The following is a 15,798-nucleotide window of genomic DNA, read 5'->3' as shown; positions in this document are numbered from 1 at the left end:
GTAGTGTTGTGAACCACATGCACTCATCATGTAGCGTACTGTAGTGAGCTGACTGTCATGTGACCAAGTTTCATGTGACAGTCAATTAAAGGGACCTTACTGGTAAATGATGGTAACAAGCAGCTCACATGTCGGTTGTTATGACACCATAGCTCATACACACATACTGTACAGCTTCATATTAGAGAAATGACTCGGTCTTTACTGTGTCCTCTAGCTGTTTTACATTCTGTATCTGCATTACTATTAGTAACCCAACACTACTATTACATATAAACTAGATTACGCATATTTTGTTTAGGATTTTCTTGAAATTGTGGATGCATTTCATGAGCAGAGAGGAGAGACACGAGCATGATCACATCTCCTCGTACCTGCACCAGCTCTCACGTTTCATGACTTGGATGCCACCTATTGTTTATTCATAACCTGCACTCAACAGGTGTCAGACTTCTGGGCGTGAATGTAAGAGTATAATGGAAAAGCACAAGAGCTGAACTCTAAGACGACCAATACAGGTACCACATAGAGGCTGGTTAGGCCCTGTGGTTCATGTTACCTGTGGTAGAGTCACACACCAAGTAGGGAGTATGAGTTTATGTGTGTGTGTGTGTGTGTGTGTGAGTGTGTGAGTGTGTGTGTGTGTGTGTGTGAGTGTGTGTGTGAGTGTGTGTGTGTGTGTGTGTGTGTGTGTCAGATGATGATGGTAGGGGCCAGGCAACACCCTGCAGGGAGAACAAACAAGTAAACAAGTGCTGCGCTGCTTCACTTGCTCCATCACACCGACAACAAACTCACTAATGATCTCAACGACGTCCAGCACAGCCGACATGGTTACACAGGGTAAACTTCAGATCGCCGTGGAGAATGTCGAAGGTAAATACTTTTAATGATCTTTTAAAAAGGGACGGTTTGACTCTAATTACATGAAGAATGTTTTTTTAACAACTTGCTGAGTGGCAATTATTCGGGGTGAACATGCCAGGGATAAAGAATAATGTGTTTAAGGGCCCCAAGCGAGCTTTTTGTAGGGACCGGATCAGAAAGTTAAACAGAGATTATAGAATCATTTTACACAAAACTATGTTTAATTATTTAAAGCATTATTAAGCATTAATTATTAAAGCATTTTGTTTATTGCCTACACTGTTTATTATTATTGTATATCTTTTTTATATTATTTTACACAATGATACAAAATTACAGCGCTACAAAACCTGGTGTAAGCAGGTAGGCAAAAGAGTATAAATAAGAAAGTAGCTGAATCAACTGAACAAAACAATAGCAACCCCCATGTATTATTGTATGTCTTAAGAACACTGATTGGCTTCAGAATTCATCACCTGCCCCTTGCCAAATCTGCTGTGGAATTGGGATGAATATTTGGATGAATATTTATTTTTAAACCATTTTTGTCATTTTTTTGTGGGGATTGAAACATAATATATAATATTCCTCGTCCCATTCCAAGCCCAAGTCTTTTGCTCATATTAATGTTTCTATAGTTTGTATTTTTGAATTAAATCAGGAAATCTGGATACTGAATATGATTGTTTTTCCAGCTATTGTTTTATTTGACATTTTAATAAGGCATTTATCAACTAATACAAATAATGATCAACACATTAAAGATAATGCAAACCTTCCAAACCAGAAGGTCATGAGTTCAATACCAGTGCCAGTACCCCTGAGCAAGGTACTTCACCCTGAGTTGCTCCAGGGAGACTGTCCCTGTAGTTAGTTCACTGTAAGTCCCTCTGGATTAGAGCGTCTGCTAAATGACATGTAATGTAATGTACTTAGTTGCAGACCTATACTGACTAAAGAATCTACTCTCAGACTTTGTATTTGTTCTTTAATATGGTCTCTGTAACAGAAGGAGAGAACTACATCACACTGTAAGCATTTTAAGTATGGTGAATCAACAGTTCAGTAGCTTTACACAACACCCTGTGACTCAGGTGGATGTGAAGTAACGTGACTTCCCACAGATATTAATTACATCATTAGTGACAAATGAGAAGTGTGGTTCCACTACAATGCAGTGTAGTCACCTGTAGTGACTACATCTCACTGCTTGAAATGTTTTGGGTCACCTTTGATAAAAGGTGCTGACCCACTGGATCATATTACTGTTTAACCGTGTGAACAAAATGACCAAAACAATCTTTGGTCTGGATTTAAATGCTCACAAATGTGGAACAAATGTGCCATGGAAAATATGCTAAAACGTTGTACTTCTCCGTTCTCCAATGCAAACTTGTGAAGTGTTTTTCTCTCTGGCTGCAGATAAAAACTCAGGGAAACTGGGATGTGTCGGTTGGCTGTTGGTCCTCATATCCCTCCTCCTTATAACTGTGACCTTCCCGATTACATTATTTATGTGTGTTAAGGTAGAGTATATGCTCACTGATGTTCACTACTGATTATGATTATCACTGCTCTGGAATTGGACCGTAAAGCCGAAACTAATTCAATCAGTCTAGCTTTTAAAAAGGTTATAGTTTTTTTTTAGTGAAGCACATTTGGGATACAGAAATGTAATTATTTTATTCATAAAACACAGAACCAGGATCATTTAGTCGTCTCCTGTCTGCCACACTAAAGTGTGGCACGATGTGTCTTTAAAGCCAATATGTGAAGACTTTTTATGTGATTACAGCATCGTTCAAATGACTCTGATGCCAACTCTATTCAATGTGTTGTTTTTTTTACATTATTCATCACCCATGCATTGCTGTGTACCACAGCCACTGGGGGCGCCAAAGAAATCCACATAGTGGATTTAAGGCTGGGTAACCTGTAGGGTTGAAGGACTTTTTTAACTCATTAATAAAAATGCATTATCTACCATTCAAATAAATGAAATGTGCAGATGCTATGTGTGGCTGTGGTTTGACAGGAACCACTATTTTATAAGAGGTGAATGACACAAAGCTAATGTATTGTTGATGTTTCTTATGTTCTCTGTTTGACTGGCTGTGTTTCTAACATCCAGATAGTGAAGGAGTACGAGCGAGCTGTCATTTTTAGACTCGGCCGGATCACAGACAGGAAACCTAAAGGGCCAGGTCTGTCACTGAATGTGTTTCATACATGAGTATACATTGTGGGGAAAGAAATATCCAGAAGCTTAGCTGCTTAGAAAGTAGTTAACTATGATCTTATAGGATTAATCTACAATGTTTACAAACTAAGCAGGGTCTTGATTTCTTTCCAGGACTTTTCTTTGTTCTGCCCTGCACTGATACCTTTGTGAAAGTCGATCTAAGAACTGTGTCTTTTGATATCCCTCCACAAGAGGTATGCTTTTTGTTGTTGTTGCATTTGTTCTATTTAAATGTGGGAGTATCATTTGCGTGTCTCCTGTGTCACAGCTTGTCTCTGTCATTAATGGAAACTGTCTGTCATCTTCCTGGGTGATCAAATTAGTGGCAGCATCATAATTGCAGCTTCTTACCTCGCAGATCCTAACCAGAGACTCAGTGACAGTGTCTGTGGACGGCGTGGTGTACTTCCGCATACATTGCCCCATCTCATCTGTGACCAATGTGAGCAACGCACACACATCTACACGGCTGCTGGCACAAACCACCCTGAGGAACGTACTCGGAACCAAAAACCTCTCAGAACTGCTTTCTGACAGAGAGGGCATATCGATCAGTATGCAGGTGAGATGTGGGAATCTGACATTAGTTAACTCCAAAAATATTTTAAAGGAATGGTTGAACATGAAAATCAAAAGTAATGTTCTGTCTGACCCCTACATCCTGTCTGACTTTATGGGGGCAATAAAACACATTTTAGGCCAACTACATCCAAACACTAAATTCTAAAACATTTCACAGTATAGTATGCCATTAAAAAATATATAAATATAAAAAGTAAAAAATATAGCATAGTATATTATGTTTATACTATGTCTTAAAATAAATTAATAAAATATGTCATAGAATAGAAAACATTTCATAAAAAGATGTGTGTAGAATGCAATAAATGTCAGAGAAAAAGTTGCAGTATAGTATGCCATAATTACTTTTTTAAAGTCACAATATTGTATGTCGTAAAAAACTAAAGTAAACATAGTATGTCTTTTAACAAAATAATTTTAAAAGTATGCTCTAAAAAAAGTTTTAAAAAGTCATAGTATAAACCAACAGAAAAATATCTTATATCTCTTTTTATATCAGCTGCTCTTTCCTTTGTTACAGCTTTTATCAAATCTTATTTAAATAAAACAGCTGCTGCTTCTGCTAAAATGGTATTAATTGTGCTGAGATTTAACCAGAGAACAAATTAACCACAAAACCAAAAACAATTAGTTAATAAAGGCTAGAAAGCTCTGTACAGCTGAAGCTTTATAATCATGATTGTTTACTTAAAAACAAACTGATTGTTGGAGACGATGGTTTCATGTTACTGGAGTATTTGTTATTCAACATTCCCCTGCAGGAATCTCTGGATGAAGCCACTGATCCGTGGGGTATCAAGGTGGAGCGTGTGGAGATCAAGGATGTGAAGTTGCCCCACCAGCTGCAGAGAGCCATGGCGGCAGAGGCAGAAGCCAGTCGGGAGGCCAGAGCGAAGGTGAAGAGGGCGTTTCATTTCATTTCCTCTTGATGCACTCTAAACCATGAAATGAGAGGGATGCTGATAATAACGATAATGATTGTCTGTGTTTCAGATCATTTCTGCAGAGGGAGAGATGAACGCTTCCAGGGCTCTGAAAGAAGCCTCTCTGATCATTTCTGAGTCACCGTCTGGTCTCCAGCTGCGATACCTGCAGACCCTCAACACCATTGCAGCAGAGAAGAACTCCACCATCATCTTCCCTGTGCCCATAGATATATTGCAGAATTTTATGAAGAAGTAGTAATGATATCATTGTTATATAGTTATTTCTACTGTTAGTCGTGTCTATTTCAGAAACTGTATATTATTTCCCTATAAGATTGGCAAAATATAGAATAACAGAACAATGTTTTTTAAAGATGTATCCACGACAGAAATCTCTTTTGTACACATATTTTCTCATTGTGATTTAATACTTAAATACAAAGTGCAACATATACAGTTTAGACATTAGTGTCTCATCACTGACCACAATATTTTAACCAGCTAAGCTACAATTGAGGTTGTTGAGGAGGACAAATAAATTAATAAATTAATGAAATGCACAAGAAAAGTAAAACAAAGAACAATGCACAACAACCTTATAAAGACATGCTTTCATATAAACTTATCCAGAGCATGAATTTCTGATATACTGAGTACAATCTTTACCGTAAACAATCAACAAAAGTATAGACATCCCCATGAAACACAGATGTTCTCTGGCATTGGATGTAAACTGTAAACAAAACCTCTTATTCTAGTGTCAAACAAACATTCAGGAAATGAGTACAAGGTCATGTCCACGGGACACAGAGACAAACAGTGCAGTCAGAGTACCTGATGGAGAGAAATATCACGTCCACCCTTTCAGAACACAGTAAAGTTAAACAAAATCAACTTGCTCTCAACAGTAAACACAACTCATCTGCAACCAAATCCTTGCCTGTGCAGATTTAGACATGTTATGTGTCTGGGGGAGCTGATTATTATGTCATTATTTTTAATAAAGCAATGTTTCTTGAATGTATTTCTATATACTTGGTGGCTGCACTACGCATTTTAAAATATTTATACATATTCTGTACATCCAAATCCTTTTATACAAAGGATATCTTGCAAAACAGACAGTTGAGCTGAGTTGTTATGTAAACATGAGCAAAAGCTTAAATAAAAATACAATTATTACAAAGAAAAAAAAGACATGGCAGTTGCTTCCTTTCGATGACTCATAATTCTCCTTGAGACCTGAGATTATTCTCTACAATGAGAAATGAGGTAACATATTTTCAGGATCTTCTTACTAATTTAGATACATTTTAAGTCTTAAATACATTGTGGATGTTTCCTCTCAACAAAATGTTTGCCAAAAGTCAATTGGAGGTTCAAATGGAGAAAGAATTGTTGGAAGCCAAAATACATTTTCCATCATACAGTCAGTATTTGCTAAAAACAAAAATGTCTGAGGTGAATATTAAAACACACAGAAATCAACCAGCCACAGAAACAGCAACAATTTAACAGCATTGTTAAGCTACACATTAAAAAGAGAAAGAAAAAGAACCGTACGAATGCAACCTATTGAACCACAATCAATGTCCGCACCATGTATGGCTAATTCTGCATCGCTTAGCTCCCGACAAAGACAGCTGCAGTACATCATGAACTGCTGCAGTACATCATGAACTGCTGCGTTTAATGATTTGCTCTTTGGTGGTTTCTACAGATCCTGCATTTTTTTTTGGAAATCGCGAGATGAGTCTGCAATGTAGAATACAATGAATTACTTCTTGTTTTCTTTTGAATAAATCCTGGTTAGTTTTATTAAGAATAAGACGTCATTTGTGTTGCCCCTCAGCCCTCTGCTCCATATTGTCACACTGAAGACAATCCTAAAATAAAATGCATTACTGGAAGACAGAACATGCTTTAAAGAGAGCAATACATGTATATGTTTTTACAAAATGATTGTAAATATTATAGTTATACTGTGTTGGCAGTTCAATGGATTTATTAGTAGTTATGTTGTTGTAATCATACATTTCAGGTCAACACTGATATCTAGTTGTTTAAGGAGAACCTAGGATGGATGATTGAGGTTAGATGGATGGTCATTCATACACTCCTGATACATGAAATCCTTCAGCATGAAAATTATGTTAACATACCCCAGAGAAGAATCCGCACTATAGGTAGTTTAGTGATTTTACTCAAACTATTGCCTGTGCCTGGATCAAAGTTGCTGGTGGGAGAGAATGGACGACAAAGGCGCTTCTTGTGTTCATTGTTGCACTTGTGATGTTGAAAATGTCTCGTACATCCATTATCCTGAGCGCTGGATGAGAAGGCGGTGATGTAGATGGGAGGCTGAAACATGGAAATGAGGCACCGGGACTCTGATCCTGCTCTCTCTCAAGTCTTTCATCCCCTGCAGTATCACAGCACGTCTGTTTAGTGGGGCGTTACGGTGGAATAGAGAAAGACGAGGGCAGAGAATTCCCTTTTGAACATTAAGGGGCGTGATCATTAATACAATTCTTTAGGTCAGAGATTACAATTCCTGGGGGTTGACTTTGGAAATGCACCACATGGCTGCAAAGAAATGTGTTGGTCCAACTACATAGTGTCAAATCCTAGGAACATTCAACAAAGAGTTCTTTAAAAATGCCAGATAAAAGAAAGCGTTTGATACAAGAGCTTCCCTTGAAAGTGTCATTGATGGTAGGAGTGTGGGCGAGCTGGTGAGCCTGGTCCAGAGAAGGGTCGATGGATGGGGGAGGCGCTGGGGGACATGCGAGGGCTCAGCTCGCCTGTCTGAAGACGCCACAGCAGTTCCTCGTTATTGCGACTCAGCCGCTTCTTCTCGTTGCTCTCCTTCTCCACGTTCACTTGCAGGTTGGCATTATCCTCAGAGAGTTGCCTGTGAAAGAAGAGAGACAGGAACAATTCAAAGCATAAATTACTAGAGCTGTATTTCTTTTAAAAGGCAGAAGTCAGAGATTTCCAGCTGCACGGTCACAGTTATAGCTTTAATAAAACAGTTTTTGCCCACTGCAGTATTTGTGCACAGAAAGTATATCCCTTGACCATTTATCTTTGGCTTATACTGCACTATACTTTACTAAACTATACTATACTATAATATACAATAGCAGTAGTGGTTGTATTATAAAATTATGACAAACACATTTTTCTATAACAAGATTTTGATAGCAATTAAAGATTTTAATATCTATTTCTATTATTTGATCAATATGCCTTCAACACCCACTTACATTCACCTCTACTGGTTTGAACTAGGTTTTAATGTGCACTCGACGCATTTAAAGGTATCTGACCTGGACACAACAAGGTTCTTGTCTATTCTCTCCTTCAGGTCCTCGTTCTGCTGCTGTAACACTTGTAGTCTCTCCTCCAGGTACACATTCTTTTCAGCCTGCTCAAAAACACAGAAGAAAAGGTGCACCACATTAAATTCTTCAAATGATGTATGACATAATATTACAATTAAAATAGGCAATGTGATAATTGTGTTGGTTTCTCTGAGGAGATTTATCGACTATAGTCTTCATAAAAAGTCATACTATAGTATATCATTAAAAGTGTCCTACAATACTATGTCATACAAATGTCATAGTATAGTATGCCATAACAATAAAAACAGAAATTTGAACCCTACTATTTTCTCCAGTTCTGAGATCTTCAGTTCCTGTTGATGAATTTGTTGATTCTTCATCTCCAGAACTTCTTTCAGACTCTTCAGGTCCTCATCAATGTGTTTATATGGTGCCAACGCATCCTGGAAACAGCAGATAACACGACTAAAAACAAAGACAAGTCTTTAAAACCAATAAACAACACCAACAAGTTATCCAGCTACGGTCACCAAAGTGATCATGCAACATATGATCCTGTACTGTATCATGCAACATATGATCCTGTACTGTATGATGCAACATATGATCCTGTACTGTATCATGCAACATATGATCCTGTACTGTATCATGCAACATATGATCCTGTACTGTATGATGCAACATATGATCCTGTACTGTATCATGCAACATATGATCCTGTACTGTATCATGCAACATATGATCCTGTACTGTATCATGCAACATATGATCCTGTACTGTATCATGTAACATATGATCCTGTACTGTATCATGCAACATATGATCCTGTACTGTATGATGCAACATATGATCCTGTACTGTATCATGTAACATATGATCCTGTACTGTATCATGCAACATATGATCCTGTACTCTATGATGCAACATATGATCCTGTACTGTATGATGCAACATATGATCCTGTACTGTATCATGCAACATATGATCCTGTACTGTATCATGCAACATATGATCCTGTACTCTATGATGCAACATATGATCCTGTACTGTATGATGCAACATATGATCCTGTACTGTATCATGCAACATATGATCCTGTACTGTATCATGCAACATATGATCCTGTACTGTATCATGCAACATATGATCCTGTACTGTATGATGCAACATATGATCCTGTACTGTATGATGCAACATATGATCCTGTACTGTATCATGTAACATATGATCCTGTACTGTATGATGCAACATATGATCCTGTACTGTATCATGTAACATATGATCCTGTACTCTATGATGCAACATATGATCCTGTACTGTATGATGCAACATATGATCATGTACTGTATCATGCAACATATGATCCTGTACTGTATGATGCAACATATGATCTTGTACTGTATCATGCAACATATGATCTTGTACTGTATCATGCAACATAGAATCCTGTACTGTATCATGTAACATATGATCCTGTACTGTATCATGTAACATATGATCCTGTACTCTATGATGCAACATATGATCCTGTACTGTATGATGCAACATATGATCCTGTACTGTATCATGCAACATATGAACCTGTACTGTATCATGCAACATATGATCCTGTACTCTATGATGCAACATATGATCTTGTACTGTATCATGCAACATATGATCCTGTACTGTATCATGTAACATATGATCCTGTACTGTATGATGCAACATATGATCCTGTACTGTATCATGCAACATATGATCCTGTACTGTATCATGCAACATATGATCCTGTACTCTATGATGCAACATATGATCCTGTACTGTATCATGCAACATATGATCCTGTACTGTATCATGCAACATATGATCCTGTACTGTATCATGCAACATATGATCCTGTACTGTATGATGCAACATATGATCTTGTACTGTATCATGCAACATATGATCCTGTACTGTATCATGCAACATATGATCCTGTACTGTATCATGTAACATATGATCCTGTACTGTATCATGCAACATATGATCCTGTACTGTATCATGCAACATATGATCCTGTACTGTATCATGCAACATATGATCCTGTACTCTATGATGCAACATATGATCCTGTACTGTATCATGCAACATATGATCCTGTACTGTATCATGCAACATATGATCCTGTACTGTATCATGCAACATATGATCCTGTACTGTATCATGCAACATATGATCCTGTACTGTATGATGCAACATATGATCCTGTACTGTATCATGCAACATATGATCCTGTACTGTATGATGCAACATATGATCCTGTACTGTATCATGCAACATATGATCCTGTACTGTATGATGCAACATATGATCCTGTACTGTATGATGCAACATATGATCCTGTACTGTATCGTGCAGTATATGGTTATGTACTGTATCATGCAGCAGTTACCACAATCTGCTCATCTGTGCTCTTGCGCAGAGCTTCTTCAAAGCGCTTGGCTCGATCTCTGAGGCTACGATTCTGAAACGTCAGCGTGTCCACCTGATCCTGGTGACCAGACACATATTAACTTGTTTATTACTGTCACTGACTGTAATTGTGTCAATGTAAAATGTAGAATTCCTGTTTAATATCTGTAAAAAAAAAACATTTTGCCTGTTTACCTGCAGTGACAGTCTGGTCTTCTGAAAACCTTCTTCTAGAGACTTGGTCTGCTGTTCGTGGGCCATCTTCAGATCTGATGCAAGAAATAACATATCATATTATCTCAGCAGAGAGAGTCAGTACAGCAGAGCAACAGGTTTGAAAACGTGGTGCTTACTCTTCACAGTCCTGGCATGCTCCTCCTGCAGAGTGGCCAGTGTGTCATTGTGAGCCGTCTCCTGCTCCATCAAGGAAGCCTCGTGGTTCTCACTCATATCCTCAATCTGGAGTAGGTAAAAGAGAAATTAATTATTATTAATTTAGGTGAATCGACCCTTTCAGTGACATTACGGCTTCGCTTCTCATGTGGAAAAAAAGAACTGGCTTGTATCCAGTCTTCATCCCAACACACACCTGCTCTTGCTGCTTGGCCCGTAGCTCGTCCAGCTCGGCTCGCTGTTGGGCCTGCAGGGTCTTGGCCTCGGCCATGTGCTGCACCTTCAGCCGCTCCTCCAGCACTCCCAGCTCCCTCTGCTGCTGAGCCCGCAATCCCTGCAGCTCAGCTTTAAAGCGACGCTCCAGTTTCTCCTTCTCCTGCTGCAGTTGCTCCCAGTGTGCAACACTGAAAGCTGGAATAAGAAGAACTTCAGTTTGTTTCACTAGATCTAAAATCAGGTCATCTACTAACTAAGAGCAGCAATTAAAATTGAATTAAAAAGTTCATTAACACTTAAAATCCTTTTTATTAATTAATTTATATTGTTATTATTATTACTATTTATTTTACATTATTATTTCTATAAGTAGTAGTAGTAATATAATTATATGTATTATTATTGCAGTGCAATGTCTGGATTTTAATCCATATTTTGTTAAATAACACAAATGACATATCCAGCAGCAGAGTGGATTCCTCCTGTCCTTGTGGTATTATACTGTATAATACATGTTATGCAGTAAGCAGTGAGTGACTCACTGCTTTTGCTCCTCCCTGTGGTGCCATATCTGTCACGCTGTACACCACTTACCCACTTCATCCCTGATTCTGGCGAGCTCCAGGGACAGTTCCCTCTCCTTCACAACGGCACTCTCACTCTGAAATACAAACACATACAGTGGTTAACACCTCTAAATGGTACAAATGGATGTAAAACACTATAAGCCTGAAGCTTGAAATTAATATTACCATATTAATAAGAATGTTTTGATATTTTTTGATATTGATATACACTCAGTTGCCAGTTTATTAAGTGCATCAAGCTAAATATAATGCAGTCTAATACAACAGCCCTCCCAAAATCCTGCCCTCATAATGTTCAGTTTTTATTCAAACGGACTTTAGCGAGGTGTTAAATCAACTTTATAGTGATTTTGAGGTTTGTGGTACTGTAGAAATATTTTGTATTATTCTGATTATGTTTCTAATTCATATCAACGAGGGAAACACCTTTCTGGGTTCATACCCAGGAACTTTAAGACACTGAGCCACTGAGCTCCACTTTTAAGAGATCAGAGAAACATGAAGAGGAGAGAGGGTTGAAGATTATTTGAACACAAAATGTTAGTTTAAGGAGGATTATAGACCAACATGATGTTTTGTATTATTTCTGGTTTAATGATTATACCTTGTATGTGTAATATCAGCTCAGTTAGAACACGGTTAACCAATCACACGGTGTAATTACAAAATAAATGTTGTATCTTTACCAAACCAAACACCAGCACACTTTCATCATGTTGTCTGTCCTACGCGAGGCACTGGCATGAGATTAGCTGGAGACATGACATTAAACTCCATGTGATAACCTGGCACAATAAGCAGGACTAAAGGTCAGTAACAGCTACAGCCTATTGCACTATTGATTCGATTAGATGATCAGACAGAAATATACATTGCTTTCTCTTCAGCAGGTTTCATCTAGTTCACCATGAATCATAATAGCTAAGGGTTTTACATTAAAGGGATTTTTAAGTGGGGTAGTATGAGGTACTTATCCAAAGTCAGTGTACACTTACAGTAGATGATGGTATGTTGGTTAGTTAGTTTGTGTTGTTGTGTGAAAGGGTTACAATGACATACAATAACACAAACTAACTAACCAACTGAGGAAGCGGTAGACCAGCAACTTCTATGTTCTGCCATTATTGTCAAAGGAGTCTGGTGGCTTTGAAGAGAGCATAGATGGATATACTGGCTTCAGTTCTCCATCAGAAAGGGCTGTCTGAGAGCAAGGTAAAGCACTGGAGATATTCTAAATATAGCGTGCACTTAAACTGATTTTTTAGGTGGGCCTTTTTTTAGAGTGGCTAAAATACGTTTAGCTACTGTCCCCATCCACGGCAGTGCATTGTTCCCGTACTCCTGTCTGTTTCTCCAAACTAGGGGCGTGCCGACTATTCATACAATCCCACTTCCACATATCTGAATCATCCCTTTTCACTACAATATATACTTAATGGCAGCCTCTAAGAGTCAAATACAACATTGTTAAAAGGTTTTACACCAGAGAGTTGAATGACTATGATCACAACTCTAAACATGCAGTAAGACAGCTCCGCACACTGTTGCTCTGGAACAAATCGAAGATCACAAAGCGGTGCTTAGGAGAAACAAAGAAAGAGAGAGACACGGAGCAGTGGGTGAAATATGTATGAGATAGTATGCAGCATGTCTCGGCTGTAATGATGTCAGCCTCTAAGAGGTTTTACTTGAACATGTAGTCATCGGGGAGAGACTGCCGTGACCTCACGAGGGATGAAGGATAGTCAGCAGCTTTTTTAATTTAATTCTTTCACTCTGCTCCTACCCATCATTTCCTTCATCCTGCACAAACACCCCTCCTACTTAGTTCTCCAGGGAGTTATGTGACATGAATTCTAATTTTCCCATCTGATATTCAGCCCTCACCAAGGCAACTTAATCCATCTTTAGGGCTGCAGCTAATGATTGTATTGTTGGTTACACTGTTGATTATTCTTGTGATTATTGTTAGCTTATGTTTGGCATTTTTCCTTGGCACATAACAGATGATTAATTGCTTATCAAAAATCGATGTTTATCTTTCTGACAAGCGACAAATTTCATCACTGTCCGTCTTACCTTCTGAAAAATATTAAACATAGCTATTTATGGTAACGGTGCTCGTTCTCGACGAGATACAGAAGAACACAAGAAGCTGCAACTACAGCATGCATTTTATAAGGAAACACAAACATGGGATTTCTTTCAACATCAGGTAAACAAATCACAAACGCACCCCAGGCGATAGTTATCCTATACATTCAATTGCATGTAATCACCCAGATTACTCCATCACAAACAGTAAGGACACAAAGTAGACCGTAAAATAGAAAAACAAGTGTAAGTTTATAGCAGAGCAGCAATAACATGTTATGCAACGTCCCTGCAAACTCTGAGTGAAAAGAAAGAGCTACAGTGCGACAGACAAGCCTGCTTTGACTCAGCATAATCACGCACAGCTTTACACTCTCCTCCAGCTCTGTCTCTATGGAACGAGTGAAGGTATTACTCATATAGACAGACACACTTAGACCCCCCCTCGCTAAACACAGATGCGCACAACCACACACATAGAAAGGAATCCTCTGTGCTGAAACAAGCCTGCTGCATACAGACAATATACTGTCTTTACCGTTTGGTCCAGAAAGCACAGAGGGAGGAAATGGAGCCTACAGCAGCAATGGCCCATACTGGGTTAGCATACAGCAGCATCCCTGAGCCCACTCACGAGGCAGCAGTGGCAGATGCGAGTGCCAGAAAGATACAGAAAGAGAGCGAGAGAGAGAGAGGGAGAGAGGGAGAGGGAGAGAGAGAGAGAGAGAGAGAGAGAGGAGGGAATCCGGCAAGAGAAGGGAGGAGAGATGGGAAGACCGAAGCCTCACCTTGTGTCCTGGTTTGCAACCGGCATTTATCCCTGTTGGAACAAAGACTGCCAGCCCAGCCCAGCCCGGCTCTGCCTGCCTTCCCCTTAAACCCCCACCAACACGCCCCGTATCACATTCACACGCATGGCAGCGAGCAACACACACACACACACACACACACATACACACACACACACGCACACACACACACGTACAGTCTTTTGCATCTTTGAGAAAACAAAAAGAGTGGAGCAGGAGAAGAAGGGGGAGGGAGATGATCAATAAGTGGCCAATTATCTGCTCTGTTGCTCAGCTTAGAGAAAATAGCCACATACAAGCATTTCAATACATGCAGAACACACATATGCTTAATAAAAAACGATTTATACTAGACAGCGTTGGCTGAAGCAATGATGTCCAAAGTGTAGCTTTGGATGTAAAGTGTCTTGCATCAAATATAACTGCCATGGTTGAGCAATATATCTTTATATATAGTGATATGGAACTGGATATCATCTTAGATTGTGGATGTCGTAATATCACACAAGTGTATTTTTCTGGTTTTAAAGGCAGCATTACAGTGAAGTGGTGTTATGTTTCTAAAATATACAGACTGCTCTAGCTGTTCTATTTCTTTTCTTTACACATTTAGTAATTATATCCACACCCATGATGATATTTATCAAAAATCTGATTGTGTTAATATTTTGTGAAAGCAGCAATAGCGAGCCCTCAAATATCGATATCGAGGAATTTGATCAAATATATAGTGATATTTGATTTCCTCCATAAACCAGCCCTATATAAACAGTATGAGTATACTGTATAAACAGTACTTTAAATCTGCTGATGTTCATGCAAAAGAAAATGATTATTTTCTCTAATTCTCATACACACATTCAACCTTCTGAAACCTCATTAGCATATGCTGTCACTGCTTCTACACATCTTTAAATCCAGAACAGAGACATGAAGCACCAGCAGTGAACAGAGCAGTGATGCTGGATGACAGGGTAGAGGGAGGACGTTCATGGAGAGAAGAGCTGAGCTCAGTTCAGCTAACAGAAACACAAGATGTTGGACTGGAACTTATAAAAGAACAAATATTTAAAACTAGCTATCAAGTTCACCTCTAGTATACATCTAAAAAAAATCACTTACACTGCCATTACTTTTAGAATTAATTAACATTTTAAAGGGGAGTCCGGCCCCCTTTGCAGATACACTGTATCTCAGACACACATATTTCAAAGTCTTCCACCTTTCAGACCTTAGTTGGTACTCTGCCCATTAGACAATCAGTCTCAGTAACAGCACAGCGAAGCCCAGGCAGGC

At 38.7% G+C, this 15,798-nt stretch overlaps 2 protein-coding genes across 3 annotated transcripts; one reads left to right on the top strand and one right to left on the bottom strand.

Annotated features, from left to right (window-relative positions):
• Positions 1-830: 830 nt before the first annotated feature.
• On the top strand, positions 831-6,161 carry stoml3a (stomatin (EPB72)-like 3a). Its single transcript, XM_029446529.1, has 7 exons — positions 831-876; positions 2,290-2,393; positions 2,999-3,071; positions 3,221-3,303; positions 3,468-3,671; positions 4,453-4,587; positions 4,685-6,161. The coding sequence occupies exons 1-7, from the start codon at positions 831-833 to the stop codon at positions 4,871-4,873; spliced, it is 834 nt and encodes a 277-aa protein (XP_029302389.1). The 3' UTR covers positions 4,874-6,161.
• A 159-nt stretch (positions 6,162-6,320) lies between these two features.
• LOC115018098 (microtubule-associated tumor suppressor candidate 2-like) lies at positions 6,321-14,480 on the bottom strand. Of its 2 annotated transcripts, none has more exons than XM_029446912.1 (9): positions 14,232-14,480; positions 11,607-11,673; positions 10,993-11,207; positions 10,757-10,862; positions 10,599-10,672; positions 10,384-10,482; positions 8,291-8,410; positions 7,950-8,050; positions 6,321-7,531 (listed from the first exon to the last, which is right to left on the bottom strand). In XM_029446912.1, the coding sequence occupies exons 1-9, from the start codon at positions 14,286-14,288 to the stop codon at positions 7,324-7,326; spliced, it is 1,047 nt and encodes a 348-aa protein (XP_029302772.1). In that variant the 5' UTR covers positions 14,289-14,480; the 3' UTR covers positions 6,321-7,323. The 2 variants fall into 2 exon arrangements, with proteins under 2 accessions (XP_029302772.1, XP_029302773.1); XM_029446913.1 differs by having other exon boundaries at positions 7,950-8,047; positions 14,232-14,479.
• Between the last annotated feature and the right edge of the window lie 1,318 nt (positions 14,481-15,798).

This window comes from Cottoperca gobio, chromosome 13 (assembly GCF_900634415.1).
Source record: "Cottoperca gobio chromosome 13, fCotGob3.1, whole genome shotgun sequence".
In the NCBI taxonomy this organism is placed as follows: domain Eukaryota; kingdom Metazoa; phylum Chordata; class Actinopteri; order Perciformes; family Bovichtidae; genus Cottoperca; species Cottoperca gobio.
Note: the sequence above shows the minus strand (reverse complement) of the source record. Positions and strands in the feature narration are given on the sequence as shown.

Bases quoted from the DNA above. Each gene is read 5' to 3' on its own strand.
- LOC115018098 (XM_029446912.1), bottom strand. From the start codon at position 14,288: ATGGGCCATTGCTGCTGTAGGCTCCATTTCCTCCCTCTGTGCTTTCTG. The intron at 11,208-11,606 runs GTAAGTGGTGTA...TTCTTATTCCAG, and splicing joins CAGAATCAGGGATGAAGTGG to CTTTCAGTGTTGCACACTGG. The intron at 8,411-10,383 runs GTAACTGCTGCA...TGCTGTTTCCAG, and splicing joins GCACAGATGAGCAGATTGTG to GATGCGTTGGCACCATATAA.
- stoml3a (XM_029446529.1), top strand. From the start codon at position 831: ATGGTTACACAGGGTAAACTTCAGATCGCCGTGGAGAATGTCGAAG. The intron at 877-2,289 runs GTAAATACTTTT...CTCTGGCTGCAG, and splicing joins CGCCGTGGAGAATGTCGAAG to ATAAAAACTCAGGGAAACTG. The intron at 3,672-4,452 runs GTGAGATGTGGG...ATTCCCCTGCAG, and splicing joins GCATATCGATCAGTATGCAG to GAATCTCTGGATGAAGCCAC.